The sequence below is a fragment of the Netta rufina genome (genome assembly GCF_964035555.1).
Source record: "Netta rufina genome assembly, chromosome: 6".
Taxonomy (NCBI): domain Eukaryota; kingdom Metazoa; phylum Chordata; class Aves; order Anseriformes; family Anatidae; genus Netta; species Netta rufina.
The window spans coordinates 15,087,137-15,112,661 of record NC_140129.1 but is presented as its reverse complement, the minus strand read 5'-3'; the positions used below and the strand labels follow the sequence as shown (position 1 = coordinate 15,112,661).

The following is a 25,525-nucleotide window of genomic DNA, read 5'->3' as shown; positions in this document are numbered from 1 at the left end:
CCTCCTTGCCCTTATCTCGAGCTTTTTTCCGTCCCGCTGAGGGGCGCGGCGAGGCTGTCGCCAACCCCTCAGCCAGCCCCGCGGGCTGCAGCAGCAGCAGTAGTAGTAGTACCCCAACCCGCTCGGGGCGGGGCGGGCCGATCCGCAGGGAGCGGCCGGGAGGAGCCGAGCCCCGCCCGGGGCGGGCGCGGCCGCCACGTCATCCCGGAGCCGCCCCGCCCGCTCCGGCCCCGAGCCGGATCCCGGCGCGGGCCGCCCTTCCGCCGGCAACGGGGAGAAGGCGCCGCCGCCCCATGCTGCTCCGCGCCCGGCCCGGCGCCGCCGCACGCTGAGAGCCGCGCTGCGGGCACGGCCCGGCCGGGGAGCGGAGCGGAGCAGGCGGCGACCCTGCCCCGGGCGGCCCCCGGCGCCCCCCGGCGCCCCCCGGCCTCGCCGCTCCGTTACCTCACGGCCGCGGCCCTGCGGCGGCCCCCGCGCCCGGCCGGTCTGCGAGAGGCTGAAAGCGCCCGGCGGCCCCGAGCACCGGCCCTGGGAGGAGAAGCGTCCCCCGGGGCGCTGCGAGTAAGTGCGATGGAGGAGCGGGCCGGAGGCAGGACGCGCTTGGGCCAGCCGCCTGGTTCAGGCTTTGCTTCGTTGCCTGAGTCAACAAGGCGCTGAATGCAGGGCTGGTCTGTTAGTTGAGTGGCCTTCGGGAAGCAGGTAGCTAGCCGTCAGGAAACTTCATGTGCAGACCGCAAAACCTGGCGATGCAGCTCTTTACTCGTGTATATTGAATTACTTGAAGTATATACTTGTTTGTTTTTTTTTCCCCCTCTTTTTTATAGATTGTAATTCTTGCGAGAGTTGTGATGTGAAGTAGGACAACCAGGATTTTGAAGAGGTCTGTTATAAGTACAGCCCATCTCCAAACATCAGTGGATTTACCAAAGACTCTTCTCAAAGCCTGCTTGAATCAGAACCTGTAAACTTTCCAGAAGCTTCACGATGGAGTTCGTATTGTCCAAAGGAGATCATACCAGATACCTGAGATTTTTACTGTTAGTTTTAGTATGTGCAATAGTTCTTGTGTGCACTGATCAGGACTACTATAGTTTACTTGGAGTATCCAAAGAAGCAAGCAGTAGAGAAATAAGACAAGCGTTCAAAAAACTGGCATTAAAGTTACACCCTGATAAAAATCAGGTAAGTTTCATCTTTAACAGGTCAATGATGTTGAGGTAAGGGGTCTTAATATTTAAACAGGATGTGTTTTTACTTTATCTAAAATGTTTCTCTGTTCTTGTGAAGTAATGTACAGAGCTGGCAACGTGGATTAGCTCAGATTTTCTGTAGAGAAGACTTACCAGAAGGGGTAGACTGGTAATATACATGGTTCTGTTGACATTTGGGTCATGTCAAATTGCTGAAGGAAAAATGCAGTATCATTTGCTTCTTGGTTGCATTTTTGTAAATACAAGAAAACATGTATCTGTACCATATTACCTTGTTGGTAAACTGATGAGTTTATCTTTTTCTATTTAGCTTGGGGGACCTTACCGTTTCCCTACTGTGAAGTCTCAACCAAAGAGCAAACAACACCAGCCTGTCCTGAGACATCAGTCTCCAGGTGTCAAACAGAACAAAGCAGAAATTCTAGGACTGCCAAGGCCTAATGAAGGAGGGTAAAAAGGAGCTGTAGGGTGACTAGAGAAACATGACTGGGAATGGTTCAGTGTGTGATACCGTATTTTCCAAAGTACAAAGAAATAATTTTTAAAAACTTAATTGCCATAATTTTTTTTCAAGATTTCCTTAATTAATCAGAAGTTCATGGGAAATATGGTGGTTTGGCACTTATGTGCTAAGTATATGTGCAACTACACCTGCACAGAGACACACAGGACACTGATGACGGCCTGCCTGCACATAGTACAAACGATGTTTTTACAATGGATATGAGTATGACAAAGCTCAAAGAGAAAGCCAGATCCCAACCAAGTTAGAAATGCCGGTTTGTACCTATTAACAGCAAGCTATGGTTTCACTGGGTTAAACGTTCAAAATATTAATATTTCAGATCAGATTCTATAGCTTCGATGTATGCCAATATTACTGAAATACAACAAACAATTTTTCAACATATTGCTTGCAACATTGAAGATGATCGTAGACGATGAAGCCATTACACAAATTCCATAATAGCAATTAATTTCATGTGCATCTATGTAATTACGTGCAGTATTTTTAAGAATGAAGTATCTTTAAGGAAGTGCTTTTTGAATGAAATGTGTAAGCAGAAGTAAAAAAGGTGGGAGAGAGCACTACAGATCTTGTTCACCACTGTTACACTGCACCAGCTCAGGACCCAAACTGGAGTTCCAAGTACATTTTTCACTATTCTAATTCTTAAGAACCTAGAATACCTAGAACTAAGAATGCTTTTCAGATAAGTAAAGGAACCTATAAGCCATGAGATATACGGAAATCGTAAGTCTTCGTTCTTAAGGATTTTTGGTGTGTGTTGTGTTTTTTTTTTTTTTCATTCCTCTGTATTTGCAAAACAAGGTCCATTATATACAAGGATCCAAAGTAATAGGAGAAAACAGGGAATGTATTTTTTTTCAAGTCCATATACCAGTATAACTCATTTAATCTACTGAGCTGAGCTCAGAAGGACAAAATATTTTCAGCTGGGAGATGCACTGCCAGTGTTTTACTTGTTGGAAGAAGCATCCTGCTAAATTTGCATGTATGCCCCCACTTCTACACACACATTGTGTATTCTTTTCAAGGGAATAGAAGTTGCACAGGAAACTTAATCTGGAAGGAGAGGAGATCAAACAAAAGTTAGGAGAGTTGAAAGAAGAGGCATCACTGGAGAATGTTACAGCTTCCTAACAGTTTGCTTTGTATTTCAGTTGGTACCTTAGTGAGAATCAAGAAATTAGAAGGATATGCATTAGGCTTTAGGAAAGGAAAACTTTACTGTAGTTTGTTTGGAGACCACTAGTGTCAGCTTCCACTGCAACTGGCAAAAAATTTTCAAAGATTATTTTCTCAGCGTTATGCATACCATGCGGTTTATTAATTACTAATTATAGTTTTTCCTTAAATAGAACGATCCAAATGCACATGAAAATTTTTTGAAAATAAATAGAGCCTACGAAGTACTTAAAGATGAAGATCTACGGAAGAAGTATGATAAATATGGAGAGAAAGGCCTTGAAGATCAGCAGCAAGGAGGTCGTTATGAAAGCTGGCACTTCTATCGCTATGATTTTGGTAAGTGACGATGTGTGTTTGTGATTTGTTTATGGCAGTCACAAGGAAATGCTATATTCAGATCTATATCAATCTTTTTATAAACTTCTGATGTATCTTGTCCAGACTTCTCCTTGCTTGGTTGTTCTGTAGCTGTCATTTTCATTCTGAGGCAATTTTTTATTTATCATGTTAATGGCTACCCACAAAATAACATGATGCTCTGCTCTATCTACCTAGCCTTTTGTTCCTGCTGCCTATCTTGCCTATCTTCTTACTCTATGTCAGGTGCTTTTTTTTTTTTTTTTTTTTTTTTTTTTTTAAATTCCAATGTTACTGTTTCATTGGTATTCTTTTTGGTGTAGGAATTGCATTCTCAAGTGGATTTTGAGAGGAGATTTCTGCACTGGCAAGCCCATTTTTACATTCACTTACACAGTTAGAGGTAGAAGAAAATGAAGAAAAATAATAGAATCATAAATTAAATAAATTGTCTCAAGATAATTTTATGTTTATCTCAACAGAGCTTTTATAGGTGTGGGAAAAAGGGGGGATGAACTATTCTCAGAGCCATTTTGACGGAAGTAAGTTTAAAACAGGCAGTTGAGGAACATGGCTTGATTGATGTGAAAAAGAAAGGTGAAATGAACCTCCACCCTGGCAAAATAGTCAAAGCCAGTAGTTTTTTCCGTGTTTTTTTTTTTTTTTTTTTTCCCTTGTGTAGGTTGATGTAATATGTTCCCATCTCTTAAAAAAAAAAGTCTGTGCAGTTTGGAATTGATTAAACTAGAGGCAACTATCACAGAAAAAAACAGAAATTACTCTAGGCAGCAATTGAGAAACAGTATCCTTGAAAGTCTATTAACCAGTCATTTGGAGTAGTTTATATATATATGTGGATATATTCTTGTATATATGTGTATGTATAAATACAGATTTAATATTTATATATATTTTTTTAAGTGCATGGGTGAGTGTAATGTATTGAATTATATATGAATGGATAGTAACATAAAAACTATCCTGTCAACCGTGGAAAGTAATTTCTTGTCATTTATTTGTATTTAATGCTTGTATACCTCAGGTGAAATGGGATCCCAACATGTTAGGTACTGTAAAAGAACTGTAGTCATAGTAGTATAATTTAACGTATAGTACTTTTGGTATCTCGTTAATGGCTTTCTTGAGTACTTGAAGTAGTATACCAGTTGCAGTGACGCTCTAGGTAGAACTGTGTAGCTTTTTAGGAAAACTGCTGTTCTTAACTTTATTCTGTGCACTTTATTCCACTGTTTGCACACTCTATTAGTGAAAAAGGTTGTGGCTTAAACACCTTTTTGTTGTAAATAGTTTAGATAACTAGAGGCTCAGAGAAGACATTCAAGCTTCCAGACATTACATATAGTGCTCTTACTGAGAGCTGGAGATTCTTGAATTATAATCTGACAACTAGTTGACACTATTCCTAATAGGCTTGCTGTAACACCATAACTGTCTCCTAGAAGCCTGTTGTTGATAGGAAGTGGTAGTTCAATTTTCTTGCTCACTCAGTAATTGGTCTACTAAAATACCAAAAGAACTCTTCTGTTCTGCTGGTGGCTTTTGTAGCATGAAGACAAGACAGCTCATATGAGATTAGACTTAGGTTACATATTACTAAATAAATATGGCTTAGTTGTAAAAACCTCTCTCTGCCAGCCTGCTGTTTTCACTTATGTGTACTGCTTTCTGTTTCCTGTGTTGTGAATAAAATTATGGTTTGCTTCTTCTTTTTAAAAATGTTGAAATTAAAAGGAGTTGTTTACTTTTTGATAGGTATTTATGATGATGATCCTGAAATTATAACATTGGATCGAGGAGAATTTGGTAAGCTTTAAATAGATAGCTTAGTTTAACAATCCAAAGTAAAAATGTTTACGTTCTTAGCTGTATATCTATAAACTTCTATAATATATCTTTAAAAAAAAAAAATTGTCAGGAAATCATCTTCGTAAGAGAGAACCAAAAAACCCCTAACACTTCCTGGCAAATGCTAGTAAGCAAATAGTTCTATCAATAAACAATTTGGTTTGGTTTGTGAGATCTGTAAGAGGAACTTATTTGTCTTATTTAGTTTCTCCTTATCTTTCATCACACCTTCCTGGTGTCTTGTCTAAAAATGTGCTTGATAGAATTACTTTTCTGTTTTATTTCTATTCATTTTTTTCAGAATATTTTTTTCCTTATATATCCTCACAAGCAAGAAAATTAAGGAATATTTTAATATAGACAAATATAACCTCTAAAACTCACTGTAAAAACTATGTCCAAAAATACAGAGGCTGAAAGATATGTAATTCAAGCTGATAATGTGGATGCGTATATTTTGTTGCCGTTGTTTTCTTTAATTTGTGAGAGTACTGCATTGTTTCCCGTGAGTTTTCTAGTAACTATATTGATTAAGTTGTGTTTTCTACCAGTTAGGCAGGGATTCTACCTAAAAACATTACCTGGTGGAATACTGAAAAGAAGTGATTATCAGGAAATGGAAAGTACTGTCGTGTAACATTGCTTTAGCACTTGTGTTTTGTTGTTAAGGTAACTGAACTTACGCTATCAAACATCTCAGGTTAATCTGTAAAGATTAATTATTCTTAATAGAACACATGTTGAAAGTCAGGGTGGCAAAGTATGATTTTTGTTTGTTTGCCTACAGCAGCAAGTACTTGTGAATGAGTTAAGTGCAATCTTTATCCAATTTCAGTTACTGTTACTAACTTGTGTCTAACATAAGGAAATACTTAATTTGGCTTTCAAGGAAAACAGTATAGTAAAAATGTACATTTGAGATATATCTACATTGTAGGTGTGCATTACTTATATGTGATTTTCTTCTCTTGATCTAGATGCTGCTGTTAACTCTGGAGAGTTGTGGTTTGTGAATTTTTATTCTCCTCGGTGTTCCCACTGCCATGATTTAGCACCTACGGTATGTGTAACAAACAAGCGACTCTTAAAATTCAGTTCCTCAACTTGAATTTTAACAAAGCAGATTTTTACACTGAAGTCAAAACCAAAGACAATCACTCAAGGTTCCAGGAAGAGAACATATGCTGATTGTTCAGTATTTCTTCATAGCAAAATATCCATTTTCCCTTTCCCTATTTTTTTCTAGTGGAGGGAGTTTGCTAAAGAAATGGATGGAGTAATACGCATTGGAGCTGTCAACTGTGGAGATAATAGAATGCTTTGTCGAATTAAAGGGATTAACAGTTATCCAAGTCTGTATGTTTTCAAAACTGGAATGGTAAGTGATAAAACTTTAAGCATTTTTTTAGAATGACTAAAATCTGGAAGAGTGTTTCTTTAATACTTGTTCAATTGTGTATCTATATAAAGCTTTCCGTTTGTTTAACTTCTCTATAAGAAATTACTTTTACTCTACCCTTACCTTGCCTAAACTAATTTATACAGCTAAATTCAGTAACGGGTTTATACAGTGCTTTTTTTTTTTTTTCCCGTTTGTTTATTAATCATTTTGCTATTCATCCATAAACTTCTGATTTTCTTCCTAAAATGCATTTTACTGTGCAGCAGTAAACTTCTGATTTGGGAAGATACTGTCAGCAGTGGTGCATTAATAAAGCAGTGAGTCTAAGCACTTGAACGGTTTCGGTTATACTATTGCAATGGACTTGTAAAATACAAAGAACGGTCTCTGGTTTGAGTTCAACGAATATGACCGTTTACCTAAAGAAATTCGGAAATTGCTTCCACAAGACTTCCTCCATGCTAAGAGGAATTATGTACGTCATGCTGTGTAACTGCCTGTTGAGTAGTAGTTCTGGGAGTGGTGTACAAAGACTTGAATAGTTAGGTGCATTTTGACAATGATAAAATTTGTCAGGTTAGGTGCAGAGATTGTACGTACATGCAAATGGACTGATGCGAGCCATTTTAATTTTTATTTAAATAAAGATACAATCACTGGGAGCTGGTATTTTTAAGACTTAATTATCTTTCATTGCTTGACTTAGGAAGAAATCACATTACGAAATTTAAATAAAGGTTAAATTTCAGGCATTCCAATATAGGAGGTTAAAAACAGAGCTAAGGTCTCAGGGAGAGAAGGAGGTGTAGCAATTGCATAAGTACTGTTATGAAGAACACTGGCATGTGTGTATATTTAAATTCTTTTAACTTTATTCTTTGTCTTCTATAGCAACCTGTGAAATACTATGGAGACAGGTCAAAAGAAAGCTTAAAGAACTTTGCTATGCAATATGTTACAAGCACAGTCACAGAGTTATGGGCAGGTAATTTTCATGTATTTTTACTTGGGGTGCTGTTCTTGAAATTGCTTTTATATGCTTTTATAAAAGACGTCAGAAGCTACGTATGAAATCAAATCTGTCCACTGTTGCTAAGTGTTACATTTGTGGTTAAAAATAGTATTTATTTTAGTTTGTTAATGTAGAACTTCGTTTCAGTCACGTTGAATTATACCAAGACCAGTCACAAACTTATGCAAATTGATTTATTTTTAGGAAACTTTGTTAATGCCATTGAAACTTCATTTGCTTCTGGCCTCGGTTGGTTGATCACCTTCTGTGCTGAACGTGGGGGTAAGTATGTCAAATACTAGTCAAATAAAATGAGCAGGGGGGGAAATGAAAATGTATTTTTGTAGACAATGACATAATCCCTTTCACTTATAACAAAGAGTAAATTTGTTCAAAATCTTAGAAGCCACAGTATGTGGAGTGTGGGTCACTTAAGCTCCATTCTGTGGGCAGTTTGACAAAAGGGACATTAATAGAAAGATTATGGTATTGTGTTTCTCTAATGTCATGTGAGTCCTTAGAACAGCACTCAAATACAACCCCTAAGGGAAGGGAACAAGTCGAAAAGAAGTATCTCTGACTTCAGTTTCCAGCACAAGCTCAAATGACAGATACTGCATATAGGCACGTAGCAGCTTGTCATGGTACCTGAGTAGAATCCTATTGTATCACAGAATGGCTTGGGTTGCAAAGGACATTAAAGATCACCCAGTTTCAACCCCCCTGCCATGGGCAGGGATGCAACACACTAGACCAAGCCTGGTCTTGAACACCTCCAGGATTGGGGCATCCAGAAGAAAGGATGTATCTCACTTTAAACCACCAATACCCCAAAATTAGTTGTTCTTAGTGTTACCATTAAAAATCTGTTCTATGATTTGACATCACATCTGATAGCAGTCTGTGTGCAATGCTCACATTGCTTATAATAATAAACACTGTTGAAGTTGCTGGACTTCTTGTTTTTAATAAGCCATTGGTTTGAAACCAGTTACCAGACTTATTTGCTACTTCTTCAGCATGTTTGTGAAAGGACAGAAGCACGACTTAATTTGAAAGCTTTCTCAACATTGATCACTGCTTACACAGAAAGATACTATCTAACATACATAAAACAAATTGTAAGTTAGGATGGGACATAGTAATCATCTCTTACCAATGTCACAACAGAGTGTAGATTTGTATTATTTTCAGTATTTGTTTTGTCATGGACTTTCTTGGGATCAGTATTGGATACAGTAGGAGAAAATTGCCTTGGTTAGCTGATAGAGCTAAGTAAATTTGCTACACCTTTAACAAATAAAGATTTCCCAGTCTTATGAAGAGACTTTTGTTCTGGGAATTGAACAATCAGAGTTAGCGTTAGATTTACATTTGTAAATAGCTTGGTTTCAAGTTGTAATCCTTTTGTAATTAGGTTTTCAACTTTGGTCTAGTTACAGTGAGGTTGATGTATCTTTTTTCAGAAAAGTCTGCATCAGAAGCTAACTATTCAAACTAAGTCTGGATGGGTAATTAGAGCATCTAATATTTATTACACTAAGTTATTGTAATCACAGGGAATTAATTGAAATCTCCTTATAAGACAGCATGTATGTATGTGGTGTGGTTTTTTAAACATTGAGTCATACAAGAATTTTTTAAGGTGAGTCTTAGTACAGCAAATAAAAATTTAATATAACTTAAAATGAGAATTGTTTGTTCACGAGGCAAAAGAATGTTCACACTATGTTTTAACTTACAGTATACAATTGTGATGACTATTAGATGTTAAAATTTAGTCACTAAAATGTTGCGTGACTAGCTAGGTAGTATGTCTGTTAAAGCGGTTACCTTTACTGGGAGGAAAGGGGTAATTCTAAACAAAAGTATGTTTAGTGGATTAATAATTTGAAGTCTTATGTTTGTAAGTAAATCACTTCTATTTTGCAGATTGCTTGAGTTACCAAACACGTCTTAAGCTTGCTGGCATGTTGGTAAGCAGTGCTTTACTTTTCACCTGTTATATTTAAAACAAAATAACATAGTTGAAAGCATGAATTGCTAAATTCTTACTGAGTTTAGTGGAACTATGACTTCACCCATTAATTTTCAGAACAGCAAAATATTTTGACTAAGTAGCTGTTGGGATTACATTATTTTTAAATATTAATATATATAAAATATGAATGAATTAATATTAAGTGATGAATGACAGTTGTCTCCTTCCATTTTCAAAATGTTGTACATAATTGGTTGTATTGGGATTTTTAAAAGCATTTCTGAACCTGACATTGAAAAATACCATTCTTCGTTTTTGTGTTGTCTTGTTGTGTTTCGTTTTTGTTTTGTTTTAATACAGGAAGGCCTTGTTAATGTAGGCTGGATGGACTGTGGCACTCAGGGTGAGCTTTGTGATAATTTAGATATCTCATCTAGTACTACAGCATACTTTCCACCTGGAGCCACCATAAATAACAAAGAGAAAGGAGGTGTTTTGGTACGAGTTGTTTCTAAACAGTTCTGTATTTAGATAAGATAAGGTGATGACAAAGGAATGTATAAATAATTACCAGATTGATTATATACAACTGAAAAGATGTTTTTAGTTGTTTTTTTTGTCTTCTAAGCTTGTGTATCCTGGTATGTATCTCTCTTGGTTTCTAAGGCAGTGATCCCTGGTGGTAGTCCCCAGCTTGCTGGTATGCTGGGAGAGTGAACAAGAACACTGCAGTAGCATCAGCCTGTAACTCTGCTGAACCATCTCTTCAGGAGCCTCACTGAGTAGCTGTGGGAATCCAGGGGGCTTTGTGACAGACCCAAGAGCCTAGTCCAGAAACTGCTATCCAGCTATCCTGGACAAGCTTAGATTTCCCATATGCCCCCAATTTTTACTCCAGAAAGAATATGCCCCACGTATCACAGCTTCGAGAAATGCTTCTCCAAACAGAGTACTGACATATGTGATAAAAGTACTCCTACATTGTCTGTCAGTATGGCTTATGCTGTTTGGCTCTATTCTAATACTGTAACCTCCTCCTACATTTTTATGGTAATTTTAACTTCCTTAAGTGATAGGAGGCATTTCTCAGTTTAAAGTATGGCTTGTTCCTCTGTTGTCACTACCTTTAGCCTCAATAGGAGGAAATTAGATTTGCAACCTACCCATTTTCAACTTTTATCATAGAATCACAGAATGGTTGGGGTTGGGAGGGACCTTAAACACCATCCTGTTCCAATCCCCCTGTCAGGAACGCTAGTTCCTGTTGCCCAAAGCCCCATCCAACCTGACCTTGAGCATTTCCAGGCACAGAGAATCCACAACTTCTCTGGGCAACAATATTGTACCTTACCACACCTCTGGAATTACTGACAGATACAAATTCCTAAATTTTACAAATTACTGAAACTTAAAGATCTGTACGATGCAATCAGGGAAGGCTGTAAAAATAGACTTGAAATCTTGTAAATTTGATCATAAAATTTGGTTTGAAATTTGAATTTGAGGACTTTCAGCACTCAAAATATGGTATCTTGAGTTTAATGATGTGGGAAAACAATCTGAAAAGCAGTAGTCTGAGTGCTGTTGTCAAATTATATGTAAAAATGAAAAAAGCTGATCAAATAACATGAACTGTACCCTTCAGTTAATGGAAAAGAGCAAAACAAAATAAATTCCCTGATGCTTTGAGTACTGATCATCAATAATCAGGATGATATTCATGGTTTCTTAAACAAAGTTAACTTTCCTTTCTAGTTTCTTAACTCCTTGGATGCCAGAGAAATATATCAGGAAGTAATGAAGCATCTGCCTGACTTTGAAATTATTTCTGCAGCATCATTAGAGGTAAATTTATTAAAAAAAAAAAAAAAAAAAAAAGTTACAATGTCTATGAAAATCTTTTATCAACTATTAGTTTTAAATTTTTCAAATGCTGTTGGTATGACAACCTACTATTGTTGTTGCTGAAAATGATATTTTTTCCCCTCTAGCCAAGATTAGTTATTACTAGTTACTACTTGTGTAGTTTAGCACAATAAATGTGGGGGCAGAAGGGTGTACATATTTTTATTTGTAGATAGATATTTAGTAGGAAAATATAAAACCACAGACATTGCCTTTGGAACTCACTCTGCAACAGTAACCTTCTAGTTGTTATTTTTTTTCAATCAACTTTGTCATGTTTTGCAGCAGTGGGAGGGAAAGGAAAGGAAGGCTCTTTTGACACTTGTAATAGTGGCAGCCTGACCTCTGATAGGAAATGCAATGGAAACAAAGTGTAGAGAATAGCATGTAGCCAGATTGGTTTGAGACTTCTTCCACTGTTCACTTAAGATGCACTGAAGGAATTTTAGTGAAAGGACTATATGAAAGAATTTACTGAAGAGGAGGACATCACTTAAAGAACAAGTGAATAATTGGACATTTGTCATTCTAAAACATAAAAGGAATTTATAAACAGGTATAAGTAGGAAAAAATAATGGTGTTTTTTCCCACCTCATTTAAAGGACCGTCTAGCTCATCACAGATGGCTAATTTTCTTCCAGTTTGGAGAAAATGACAAATCAAGTGTACAGGAATTTAAGAAACTTAAATTTTTACTTAAAGATGAGCATATTCAGGTAAGAATGCTTGCTTACCTACTTTAAACTTCCCTTTGCATTCAGAGCACAAATCAGCATGTTGTTATCATTATTAGTTATTGCCACCTCAGGTATCAAAGAGAGATGCTATACTGTGATAGATGTGTAGTAATGCTTTTAAAATTAAGCAAGCAGTGAAGTTTTCCATACTAAATAATGTCTCAATGATTTAAAAGTAGTTAAGTAAGATTCTATTTAAATCATCTCTTGTAGCAAATGTTGTCACTACAGATTCTCTTCAGTTAACAATCAAAATTTAACACTATAGTGTCAAATTGATATATGTGAAACTATTTTAATTTAAAAATATATATATAATTATTTTGAAAATAAAGAGAAAACCAAGTTCAAACTTTGTAGTAGACCTCTGATATTTGTTATAAAAAAAAAAAAAGGCTACTACTAGTCCATACTTAGCCTTTATATTGTGAATTTATCCTAACTTTTACTGCCCTCCAGAATATCTTGGTCTGTTTAAAGTTGTATGCCTTAATGGTGCTGTCTGTTAAATAGGTTGGCAAGTTTGACTGTCTTTCCTCACCAACCATCTGCAACAAACTATATGTCTATCAGCCATGTCTAGCAGTCTTCAAAGGAAAAGGAATTGAAGATTATGAAATTCATCATGGTAAGGGAAACTTTGGCAAACTTAAATCTTTACATAATCACTTTAAGATGACACCATCTTTGGCACACTGCATTTGTTTTTCCAAAGGAACAGTTCTGTAGTCCTAGTATTTGCTCTTTTTTCTGTGACCTTATTGTAGCCTTGCACAGACCTATCATTTCCTTTGTGGTTTTTTTTTTTTTGGTCCCCCCCCCCCCCTCCACCCCAGTAAGGGATCACCATATGCTAAGAGATGTATTTTGCATTTACTGTCTTGTCTATTTCAGTCATCTACATCCTTACATATGAAAGAAATCTCTGAAGCTGATCAAGACAGCTTATGCTTTGGGTAGAACAGCCAAAGAATGCTGCAAGGCACACCAGTCACAGAGGCTTAACGTGCCAGATATACAGTGCTGTCCACATAATAAACTTGGATTTGATTTTGTGTCATTGCACTGAAATGAATTCCTTACTTAATTGATTCCCATCCAAGAAAGTCTATACTGAGATGTTGCCACTTACATTCATTTGCAGAGTAGTAGTTTGGTTCTATGAAAGGTTGGAACTATGTTACTGCATACCTCTGAAAGGATTGAAAAATGATGGTATGAGAACAACACCAGTTGCTACAGTTCTGTTTCAACAATCAGTGTAGCTTCATCCAGAATGCAGCAAAAGGCAGTTATGCATGATGAGGTTCTGATTCTGAGGTTCTAGTCTCAGCTACTAGGAACAGCTTGCAAGAAATCTCAGTCAAAATGTAATATTAAAGAAGAGAGGGGAAAATCATTTGACCACCTAGATAAATCAGTCATATCTAAAGGGCGAAGATGATTCCATACATCCAATGAGTGTTGTCAGGGGAAAACCTTACATACCTGCAGTTTCCACCCCTACAAAGAAGACGGGGTTGTATACATACAGCATTTCTAGATCTTTTCCAGTATTTATAACAACATAATATTTTAAAGAGATCTTCGTAGGGAAAAATAAAGTTTCCTTTCTACATTGTTCTTTGAAGGAAAGAAGATCTTATATGACATCGTTGCATTTGCCAAAGAAAGTGTCAACTCTCATGTTATCACACTGGGACCTCAGAATTTTCCTGGCAAAGAGAAGGAGCCATGGCTTGTGGATTTCTTTGCACCAGTAAGTATTTAATATCTACATTTCCCCTTTTCTAAAATCTGTTATGTAAATATGTAACAAAATGCAATTAGTATTTTGAAAGCATCCTTCGACATCATGAGACAGTACTGTAATTTCTCAGTCCTTGGCAGCACTAGTTCCTAGATTGTGTGGGCTTTTTATTTAGTGGAGTCTGTTGTCAAAGCAGCATATTATTCATTTCAAACAGCTTACATTCTCCTGAGAGCCAACTGCAGGGTAAAGCAATTGTGTTTATTTGCATTTTGTTTTCTAGTGGTGTCCTCCTTGTCGAGCTTTGTTACCAGAGCTGAGAAAAGCATCAAAACATCTTTATGGTCAGCTTAAATTTGGAACGCTAGACTGTACTGTCCACGAAGGGCTTTGCAACATGGTAAGCTGTAGGAATTTTAAACTGGGGGGGGGAAATCCTATCAAATTTTTTATATTTATTGGTGGGAACAGACAATGCTTGTTTTCCATTTTTTTTTTTTTTTTTTTTAAGGTCAGTAACCCCAACAGGGCATTTGTATCAAGATTTTTTTCCAAAGCAAAAAAAACTATACAGTCGCTACAGATAATACCTAAATGCAAAAATACAGGTCAAATTTTGGTCTGATTTGGTAGTGTTATTGGAATACTCAGGAAACCATTAGAATTTAGAAATTCCTCTTTTTATCTTTAATAAATAAAAATAATAAAAGCAGATTCAGAAAGTTTGTTTTTTTTTCTGTAAATGCATACATGCACTAATTTTGTTCTTCACGTGTGAAGAGGGAATAGTAGAGCATGTAAAAAAAAATACAAGGTTTATATTGATACAGCATTTTTTGAAGGTGTCTGCAAAGACTTCTATTTTAGTTCACCCTAAATGACTGATTTTTCTTTTGTGGGGCTTAAGTGCAGGATCAGTTTTGAAGTAATAAACCTTATTACTTATCAGCTTACGCTTATTCAAAAATATAGTAATGGAATGAAACATAGATTATTAAAATCTTGCCCAATTTTCCATTTTTAAATTTGCTTAGCTTTTGCTTCAATTAATTTAGCAGGGTAAAAACTAATAATATTGCCTTTCTTGATTTCCAGAAAATACAGTTTGGCAGATTTCCTGCCAAATTGCATCTGTGTGTTTTATTGTTTATAAGAGCGTATGTTAGAATATTGTATCTATATTAAAAATGTGAATGTCTTAAAATACATGAAAACTAGGTTTAAAAAAAAAAAAAGGAACAACTTTAAAGTTGTGTTTTACATGTAGATGTGCTTATACACTGATGATTTCAAACCATGGGAGCATCTGTGTTCAATAGCAGACAATATGGTTCTTCATATGGTACAAGTGTTTCCACCTGAGCCCTGAAGATAGTCTTAAAAATTAAAGGCTTAGAAGGCCTGTGGGTTAATTTCTGTATTGCAGAGTACAGCAAATGAATTACTGGCTGTTTTTTAACTTCAGGACAAACTATACTATCTAAATACAATTGGCAATTTTTTTTCTGGACTGGTTTGTTACAAACTCCCACCTGCATTTATATTTAAGCAGTTGTACTTCACAGAAAGGATAAAGTGAGCCACCAATATCGATGGCAGTTAAAGGAAAGTATGGGACGCCTACTAATTCCTTGCAATTTCTCACTGTCTGTTTTGTTAGCATAATATTCGAGCTTATCCAACAACAGTTGTGTTCAATCAGTCTGATGTTCATGAATATGAAGGACATCACTCTGCTGAACAGATCTTGGAGTTTATAGAGGTATGTAAGTTACAATCCTTGTTGCAGTTGTGCTGTATTTGCAATATATATCAATACCTCTTTAGTTGGAAGATTCTAAGACTTATTTTAATTAGACTAGTAAGACAAGGAGTGGAAAAAACACGTTGGGCAAGAAGTGATGCAACAACTATCAGGCTGGGACTTGACACTTAGCAGATTTATTTCCCTACTCCGACAGCCTATTCCTTTGATGTCATTAGCAAATGTCTTAAGATCCTTTCCAATTTACAGAATAATAGTAATGATTTCTACAGCACAGAACAGATAAATAAATTAAAATATGAAGCGCTATATTATTAAGGTGAAAATCTCACACAACTTGACATTAGGAGGATTTTTTTTGTCAATTAACTTGCTGCCCTCTATACTTTGTCTGTTCCTCCAACTTTTTTAACTCACAGAACTGCAAATCACTGATACTCAGCATTCTTGCTGCCAGAGTTCTTGTACCCATCTTTCCTCCAGCATGCAGGTTCTCTCAACTGCTAGAGCTATGGGCTGTTTTTCCCTCTTCAAAGAGACTGTTCATTCTTTTCAGACAGCTTATTAAAAACAAAAAAAAAAGCGGGTGCAAGAGCGCTTGTGCAGGAACAGGTAGAGATCAGTCTCTTTCAGTTGGTACTCGAAGGCACCTAATGCACCATATGCATTCTACTGCATCCCCATCTAAAATGCATGGCTGAATTTCATAATCCCTGTTCTTGCCAGGTGAGCTGAGTTTCATGCATTTTGCCTCCCTTTATGCAGAAGAGGAAGACAAAACTCCCTTCTGCAGTCTTTTAGGGTTTGTTTTTGTTCCCATACATTTTTCCCATCAAATCAGGCATGCGACATCTGATGCGTGCGTGCCTTTCAGTGGTATGGAGTCTTCCCTACCACAATATCAAGAAGATTTCAGTAAAAAAGGGGCATTCTCAGAATTTTGTACAGTCTGTATGTGATGACAGTAGGTACAGGTTTACAGGATATTATTGCAAGGTACATGTCCTTAAACTGTCTTTGATTTAGGACCTTAGGAATCCATCAGTGATCTCCCTAACACCAGAGACTTTTGTTGAATTAGTTGATAGAAGAAAACGAGAGGAAATCTGGATGGTTGATTTCTATGCTCCGTGGTGTGGACCTTGTCAAGCTTTAATGCCAGAATGGAAAAAAATGGCCAGGGTAAGTGACATTCAGATCACTTTCTGTTTGTGTCCTGTTTATGCAGTTACTGAGACTGAACAATTGCTTAAACTTGTCACTGAGAAAGTCTGGTGATTAATACGATGGACAAAATAGGAAATTCCTACCTAACAGTTTTATATTGTTCCAAAGTTTTCCTTTTGTTTCTTAATACATTAATATTGTAGCCCAGTTTTTCCTGTTGATACAGGTGAGTTTTTGAAGTTGTGAGGAACTTTCAAGTAAAGTTAACTTAATGCTTAATGCTTTGCAGAAATAGCAACCCTTCGTTGCTTTAAAATAAAATATGAAAAATTAAAGCTTTACCCATAGATAGGATAAGAACTAGTTGAAATAATTTGCCACTTCATCCACAGTTAGTCTTCATGATCATTAATCACTTTTAAGATAGCACTTAAACCTTTGTGAAATCTCTGATTTGAATTTTAGGTTAAAGGAATTCAATCTTACCTACCTAATTATTTCTTAGAAGATTTTTTTTCTGGAGATTATTTTTCCTTCATTGAAAGTAAATAAATGTTAAATTCCATATGCTTTAAGGATGACTGTTAACTGAATTCCATACACTTAACTACCCAATTATTGGTACTGAGAGAGGATGTTTCTGTTTTGCTAGGTCATTACAGCGTTCTCCTATTTGCAAAAGTAATATTTGCAAATACCACAATCACTGACAACCATCTGGGTTTTCCTAGGTATGCTTCAGGAATTTGAACTAGAAACTTTGGTTAAAACATGAAACTAGTCCATAACTTTCAGACATTAAAACTCACTTGGACTAGGAATTTTGTCCAGGATTCTACCTATGTTCTGGTCAAATGTCTGGGAAGTATTGTTAGTTCTATAGTATACGATCAGTAATCATCGGCTTCTTTGCCCATGCCACATGGTTTAGGCCTTTGCAACAAATCCAGCATGTTCAAAACAGACACAAACTGTGAAAGCGATAGCTCATCTACACTGTACCAGGATCTGTCATAGTTGCTGAGCCTGTGATATAAAACATGGTAAGATGGTAGTCAAACTAAATAGCCATGCTTGTATGTACCTTTAACGTAAGACAAGTGCCATTAACCATGTCTGTACAGTTCACACTAAAATATTATGTGAATGCTGGGAATGCACCTGGGTAGCTGGCTCCCATTGGATACCACTGATACATTTACAGGAAAGAAAGCCTCATGAGAGCCTTGAGTTGTTGGTTTTTCTCCCCAGCTTTGCATTCCAGTGATTAAGGCACAAATTCTGAAGTACTACTGAAATTGTAGTAGTATTGACTAGCATGTTTGTTTTTTTTTTTTTTTTTTAGATGTTAAATGGATTAATCAGTGTAGGCAGTGTGGACTGTCAAAAATACTATTCTTTCTGTCACCAAGAAAGTGTCCAGGGATATCCTGAAATAAGACTCTTTCCTCAAAAATCAAAGACTACTCATCAATATTAGTAAGTAGTTTACTTCATTTTGGAAAATGATAGACGCTGTGTTACAAAATGTATTTGCATATTCTGTTGTATGGAAAAGGTTCATCAAAGCTATTAAAATAGGATCCTATGGTGTTGTTTGGTGTCCTAGATGTTATTGACTTCAATACTTCAAACATACCATTTTAATTTGCTCTTCTGTTTCAGTAAGTTGAAATGAAACTCTCAGGAACCTTGATTTTTATTTCTTATTGCAGGCCAGATTTTTAAGTTCAGTAGTCTGTTAAAGTAGATGATATAAATCACATAACATAAAAACATTATTAGGCCTAATTGATTGCAACTTCAAAGAACAGTGTGATATAGCCATCTGATCATCCTCACTGGCAACAGTCTTAGTTCCATTGCAAAAATTGTCTTCATATATCTAGCTATCCCATTCATTGTATGATTAGTGTGGAAACAGTAGTCACTAATGAGTAAAAAAAATTCTATGGGAAACTAAATCTGGCCAAAACCAAAGAGCCTGTCCCCTTCATTTCACAGTACTGTTTGAATATCCAGGGATTTCAGGAGGCATATGCATATTTAAAGATACATAAAAGTCTGAAATAGTAGATGTCTCTTCATTCTCTTACAAATTAGAAAGCCGATTAAATGCTGGCAGATGATAATATTATCTCAGTGCCTAATAGCAGGCCTGCAGTAGCTCTCATCACTGGATTGCTTTTATTTGATTCTGCTAGAAAAAGCTTCTTTAAAAAGCATATTTCTTTTTTCTGTTGAAAATAATTAAGTTAGTGTACATGACTGTTACCAAGTTCCTAATGGTAAGGTTGTTTTTTTCCAGCAAAAATATGGGTATTTGTCTCTTAAAATAAAACTCACCTAACACTATCAGGTCAGATCGTCACTAGTATCTGTATATTGAAAATACTGTTATGAAGTTGCAAATTAGTAGATATGAATCATGACTTCCTAATTTTTTTCTTGGCATTTCAAAGTTACTAGTTTGCCTAACTTTTCTACCCACAAATTGAGGATAATGTGCCTAATTAGTAATAGTAGTATTTTAATGAAGGGGCATCAATTGGAAAACACATAAAGATACTTCTATTTGATTTTTATGTTTCTTAGTGTCTGCAATTTTATCTGGGAGTTATTACCAAAGATCCTTCATTCAAAATACTTCCAGCTACCAAAGTTCATGTGCTTCAAACCAAATTTCTTACTTTCCTGACACATAACTTTCTTCCTCTTCCTTTCTTCATTCTAGTTCTTCTGGTCCTTAATTCTGTATCTTTGAAATGTATTGAGTCTTTCTCAGGTTTGAAACAAGGCAAAAATACATTCTGAAGCATATGCTTTTAGGTTCATTGTTTCATCATCTGTACTCCAGAGACAATTCAAACTACTGTTTGACTGGATTTTTTTCTTTTTAATCTTTTTATAGTAGCTACAATGGATGGCACAGAGATTCGTATTCACTGAGAGGCTGGGCATTAGGGTAAGTTACAGCATGAAACTTTTGTTCACAAGCTGTGCATATAGTTTTCTTGCTAGGAGAAATCAATATCCAAATTGTATATAAATCAAGCATTTGAAACACTGATGTATATGTATTGCTTTATTTAAGATACTGTTTCCACCTTTTTTAAATTAAGCTTTTAAAAGTGGGAGAAATACCATTATTGTCTACCAATTTCATGAAGATTGTATTATCTTATCTACCACATCTGAAAGGTGACTCCTTAATAATAGAAAAAATAAAGTAAGGATTTCTAGATCACTAGTACACTTAATTTCAGAAAGTTCTATTGTCCTTAAGTGTAAATTGAATATGGTTTAAGCACTGAATTGATTATGACTGTTACTCTCCCTTTCCTCAGATATTTACCACAAGTGTCTGTAGACCTGACTCCTCAGAGTTTCACAGAAAAGGTTCTGAACGGGAAAGATCACTGGGTCATTGATTTTTACGCTCCTTGGTGCGGACCTTGCCAAAATTTTGCTCCTGAATTTGAGATCCTTGCAAGGGTAGGTTTTTAACGGTATTAACAAATTTTCTTCTACTACTATTGGTTACAATACTCCACAGCACATTAGTTCTTAGCAACCATCCAAAGGTCATATACCTCTTTCTATTTACAGAAAAAAAGACTCGGGTATTTAAAAAATGAAATATAACTGTTGCTTTCTAGGTTTGTTATACAGTTCACTGTGGCTTTTAAGTTTGAGGCATAATCATTAATTCACCTTCAGTATTTTTAATGTAGGCACCTCTTGTTCTGATACAGGTAGCAATTTATTAGAGCATTTTGTGTTTATGGTGATAGTATGAAAATGTTTCTTGCCATTTTATAGACATTTCTTATTTTCTAAAAGTCTAGTGTAGTTTTACAAAGTCTTCAAAACTTCACTGATCATAATTTCAGATGTTCTTAGTAGAAGTCTATGATTTTAGGTCCCACTTGCCAGGGGGTATTGCACCTTGTGTAGACAGGTGCACACACAAGGGCCACCCTTTCAGGTAGATGTCAGCCCGTGATAGGATAACCTTTTAACTGTGACATGCTTTGCTCTAAACTCAAGAGTGCTCTGCTGAATGTGGTGTAGCTTCTGCTATAAGAGTTAACAGTGAGAACAAATCAAGTGACTACTCTTTAAAAGATTTGAGCAACTTTTTTTTTTGCTCATTCAGCTGCATTTTAAAATTTCATATTATTTGCTTACAGTCAGCCCTGAAAATGTGATCTTTGATTCTAATTAACATATTTCATTTTAGGCTGTTAAAGGAAAAGTAAAAGCTGGAAAAGTAGACTGTCAAGCATATGGTCAGACCTGTCGAAGTGCTGATATCAGAGCCTACCCTACTGTTAAGTTCTACCCCTACCAAGGAATGAAGGTAAAAAGTGTTTCCTTTGTGTACCACATTGTGTAGCTACTGGTAGGAGATAAGTGTTACTGAAATCAATTATAATTGTATCTCTTGAATATCTAAGTAATGTACTTTGATATGTTATAGAAAGTTTTTTGCATTCAGTTTCATGTTAAACTTAAAACACTAGGAAAATAATACAACACCACTCTGTTACTGTAAAAATATATTGTAAATTAATTGAATAGCAATCAAGATGTAGACTTAACCAGAACCAGGGTTTAATTTTTCAGGAGTCTCAAATGATACAATTTTTTTAATCACCAACTCCCAAAGCAGGTAAAGTCTCTCTTAAAACAAAATGTGGACAACGTAATTTTGGTTAAAGAGAAATACTTTCAAAGTAATCATTAATATTTCATTATAATTTTGAATTAGACTATTTCAAGATAGAAAAGTGGTATAAAATATTTAGTTGCATTTTGCCTCAAACCTTCACAAACCACTTCAATTAAAAATTAATCAGACTACCAGCTCCTATTAATGCTCACTACTAATAGGAGTATTAATATATTAGATTTTAAAATTGAAATGTTCAGACACTTCTAGGAAACTGCCTTTATTCCTATAAAAGCAATTGACTGCTATTAAATTTCAAGAATGTTGCAATCATCTTTTTAAATTTATTAGTCTAGAATACTATTCAATGCATCTTCATAGTTAAACCAATTCAACTGTGCTTTTTTTAAAGCTCAATCTTTTAAATGAGTATTAAAGTATTAAAATCCTTCCTCACACAATCCCATGAAATTCTGAGAGACTTTTCTGTGTTAAGAGTAGGGGCTTTTCAGGTCTCCCAAGCAGTGAACCCACACTGACAGATGTATTGAATATAGAGCAAAGTCACAAACTTTAATCGCTGTCAACATCACATAGCTAGCTGAATGAATGCAAGAAAACTCTATTTTGTATTTCTTTAAGTTTAATGACCAAGACAACACTTGTACAGTTGTAAAAATGTAGCAGCCAAAAGTGGTTTGTAAGAGAAAAGAACCAGCATTGTTGAAACGGGCAAAATGTCTATCAATCACAAATCAAGCTGCAAAAGTCATTGCCTGCCTCCCTGCATTCTTCTGGAATTTTAAATGAAAGCAAGCGCATATTCTATTCTGTATAAAGCATGAATAATATTTTACTACATTGTAATTGTTTTCTGTTTTGTTTTTTTTAAAAAGAAAAGTGTTCTTGGGGAATATATAGACAGCAGAGATGCAAAAGGTATCGCTGACATTTTGAATGAAAAAGTAGAAGCAATTGAAGATAAAGGAAAAAGAAAATCTAGAAATAAGGTAAGAACACTTATTCTGGGGATTTTTACAAGAGACATTATTTTAAAGAATAGCCCTTTAAAACGTTAGCCTTTGTTCATTTTCTGTGAGGTATTAAATGCTATCTCTTCTGACAGCACCAGATACATTTTACTTCAGCTTATTTTGGTTACTATTCAGTTTTCCATGTCTATAGATATTACAACAGCAGTATTCTGATACATCAGTTGTCAGGACTTCGATGAATTTATAGATTTCATGTTTCACAGACACCACCCCTTTTGTATGAAAATACAGTGCATCTCAACAGTCTTTAATGTATGTGCAATCCTTAGACTAGATTTACCAATCTCGTAACACCCAAAGACAGAGGCTGATTAGTTCAAGATTGGGATTGACATCTTACCTCAGAAGATAATATGCAGTTGTGAAGAAGTATTAACTCTTTTTAAGAAACACTTGTCCAACTGAGATAAGTTAGTACTTAAAATCAAAGAAAAAACATTGCAAGTGGGGTAGAAAATCTTGAAGACTTATTGGTACTATTAAAATAACTATTTATTTTCCTGTCACTAGGATGAACTCTAAATGGTACTGGAGGCAGTAGATAAGATGAAAAATACATGTACACTGAAGCTGTGAATATGGAAGACACCATAAGGAAAACAAAGCCAGTTACATTCATGACAAGACAAATGAAAATAGTTTGAGTTCATGGGCACATGTGACTGCGTATATGAATTCTGTTAAACTGTGGGGAGATGAAAGCATTTTTGTTTTGGTGGAGGCATTCAATGTTGCTGCAAATGAACTGTGTCCCTCTTTTGATACACCAACTACCTTCTTCCTAGTCCAACATTGGAGTTGACCAGAAACATGGACTGTATTGCTTCTGTCTACCCATTTTCTATTTCCTTATGTTCTTCTTTTCTCTTTCCAAACACTTTTGAATGTGGCACTCAGCCTATGGCTGAATATGCACTCAAACCACTCTGCAATGCAGAAACACAATGAGGGATTGTCTAGTTGAAAGACAAACAGTTAATCTGCTTTGGGTTTGTATTATTGTTTAGTCAGTTGCTAAGAGATTAAAATCAAGAATTAGCAGCAGGATAGGTTTATTGAATTGGAGTGTTCCTGCCCTTCAGCACATTACTGTAGCACTGGTGGTGGTACCAGGATTAAGATTGAAGAGCTTCTATTGTTGTTTGGCTTTGAGGTTTTTGTTGTTTTGTGTTTTTTTTTTAAATCAAAAAATAAATCAAGGACTTTGAACTTTGTGTTTCACTGACTTTCAAGATTTGAATTATGCCATAGAAGAATCTGTTTAAGGTATTAGCTTATAATGTTGCTATTGTCTTTTTTAAATATGAATGTATTCTGTGGACATGTTTAACCGCTCTTTCCTTTCTCTGAAGACGTGAGTTTTGTTTCAAATAGTCATTTGGCAAATAGGATAGCAAGTGCCTTTTTAATTTAATAATGAACACTGTACATTGCAACATCTACTCATGCATCTTAATATAAATCCTGTTTTTACAGTAATATTTTTCATAGCTTCTCCCTAGACAAAAAATACTGAAGACAAACTATTACATTTAGTTCATTGAAGTATTTCATTTTTTCAATAAAATGCTGCTGAGTGTCAGATTTTTCTCCCCTGCTATGTATTTAATTTGTCATGACTAGTCACTGTAGTGTTTGAGTATTTTAAGTTTGTAAATACTTATACATAAGTAATTTATTTTATAAAGAAAGCAGCAATAAATAAAAGGAAGAGATTCTAGTAACTTAGAAGCATTCTAATGCTTCCTCCTCCTTGCTTTGGGTTCTGCAGTATGTTAATAAGGAAGAAAAGGTATGGCATGGTGCTTTTTTTTTTTAATCAAGTTGACCTTTCCCCCATCTAAATCAAATCTCAAACTCAGTCACAGTCAAAAAAGGAACATTTTTATACTGGTGACTTTAATACAAAGTCTATTCTTTTGGTCAGCTGTTACATCCATGTTTAATTTTAACTTCCCTCCTTATCTCCTTTCTTCCTGAAGCCAAAGGTCATCATTACATATTCTTGATCCTACTATTAGAATTCCAAACAAAAATGACCTAATATAGGATTGGACTATTTCTCCTTTAACAGGAATAGAATAGTAGGACTAAAATACAAGTACCTCATGATAGTCTCCTCAGTAACATAATGTGCTGACTTTACTGTGGCTCAACTCATACTTCACTTTTTTTTTTTTATAAAAAGCACATGCAACTTCCTTCTATTTTAGCTGAATATACAGATAACTACTATAAAAAGATATCATTACTCTCCTCATAAAAATATCCTACACACTGACTTATAAGGGCTACTTACTTTGAAACACAGGATTTCAGTTAAAAAAAAAAAGAATCAATAAAAGCTAATTTTTGAGATTCAATTCTGTATAAGTTTTTTTGTAAAAAAAAAGTTAAAATTAAAAATAACATGTATAGATTATAGGAAAACCTTCAGTACAGAAGAGAGCTGTAGACTACACAGGCTTCCAAGCGATTTTTCAAAATCTGGGGCTGGTTTATGTTTGGTTTTTTGCTAGTTACCATTTCTGACAGTTTTCAGGAGGCCGGGGAAGCGGGGGGGGGGAAGCCTTTATTCCTAGTCAAAGCAGGAGACCTTGTTTAACCACACATGCACAAAGAAAGCATTAACACAATCAGACAAAATAAGTGTATGCTGTGCAACAGCTGGCATCGTACATACAGCCTAAAATACTGCCCTCATTTTTCTGACCACACACACTAACATTTCTGTCCTCTCTGAGGTACCTATTCAGCTACTCCACGACATCAGTCCTCCACCTCTTCCTATGTAGACCGACAGTACATTTAGACTACCTGAATTGCAACACGGAATTCTCACTAAAACCGTATTTTGTCTTCCTGTTTTGCTATCCTGTCACGTTTTTTAAGCAAACATACAGCCAGCCTTTGTACTAAGGATTTGA

At 35.8% G+C, this 25,525-nt stretch overlaps 1 protein-coding gene across 3 annotated transcripts; it reads left to right on the top strand.

Annotated features, from left to right (window-relative positions):
* Nucleotides 1-240: 240 nt before the first annotated feature.
* On the top strand, nucleotides 241-23,807 carry DNAJC10 (DnaJ heat shock protein family (Hsp40) member C10). Of its 3 annotated transcripts, XM_084288897.1 has the most exons (23): nucleotides 241-561; nucleotides 825-1,182; nucleotides 3,096-3,261; nucleotides 5,056-5,106; nucleotides 6,126-6,208; nucleotides 6,395-6,526; nucleotides 7,442-7,535; nucleotides 7,767-7,844; nucleotides 9,495-9,538; nucleotides 9,904-10,041; nucleotides 11,299-11,388; nucleotides 12,052-12,165; nucleotides 12,700-12,814; nucleotides 13,818-13,945; nucleotides 14,220-14,336; nucleotides 15,597-15,698; nucleotides 16,728-16,883; nucleotides 18,214-18,347; nucleotides 19,780-19,833; nucleotides 20,216-20,363; nucleotides 21,112-21,231; nucleotides 22,440-22,553; nucleotides 23,109-23,807. In XM_084288897.1, the coding sequence occupies exons 2-23, from the start codon at nucleotides 985-987 to the stop codon at nucleotides 23,118-23,120; spliced, it is 2,388 nt and encodes a 795-aa protein (XP_084145023.1). In that variant the 5' UTR covers nucleotides 241-561; nucleotides 825-984; the 3' UTR covers nucleotides 23,121-23,807. The 3 variants fall into 3 exon arrangements, with proteins under 3 accessions (XP_084145023.1, XP_084145021.1, XP_084145022.1); XM_084288895.1 differs by having other exon boundaries at nucleotides 22,440-23,807; XM_084288896.1 differs by lacking the exon at nucleotides 241-561 and adding an exon at nucleotides 649-699 and having other exon boundaries at nucleotides 22,440-23,807.
* Nucleotides 23,808-25,525: the final 1,718 nt, after the last annotated feature.

Excerpts from the sequence above, each read along its gene's own strand:
- DNAJC10 (XM_084288895.1), top strand. The coding sequence starts at position 985 with ATGGAGTTCGTATTGTCCAAAGGAGATCATACCAGATACCTGAGATTT. Across the intron at positions 6,527-7,441 it reads ATGTTTTCAAAACTGGAATG|CAACCTGTGAAATACTATGG; the intron begins GTAAGTGATAAA and ends TGTCTTCTATAG. Across the intron at positions 14,337-15,596 it reads ACGAAGGGCTTTGCAACATG|CATAATATTCGAGCTTATCC; the intron begins GTAAGCTGTAGG and ends CTGTTTTGTTAG.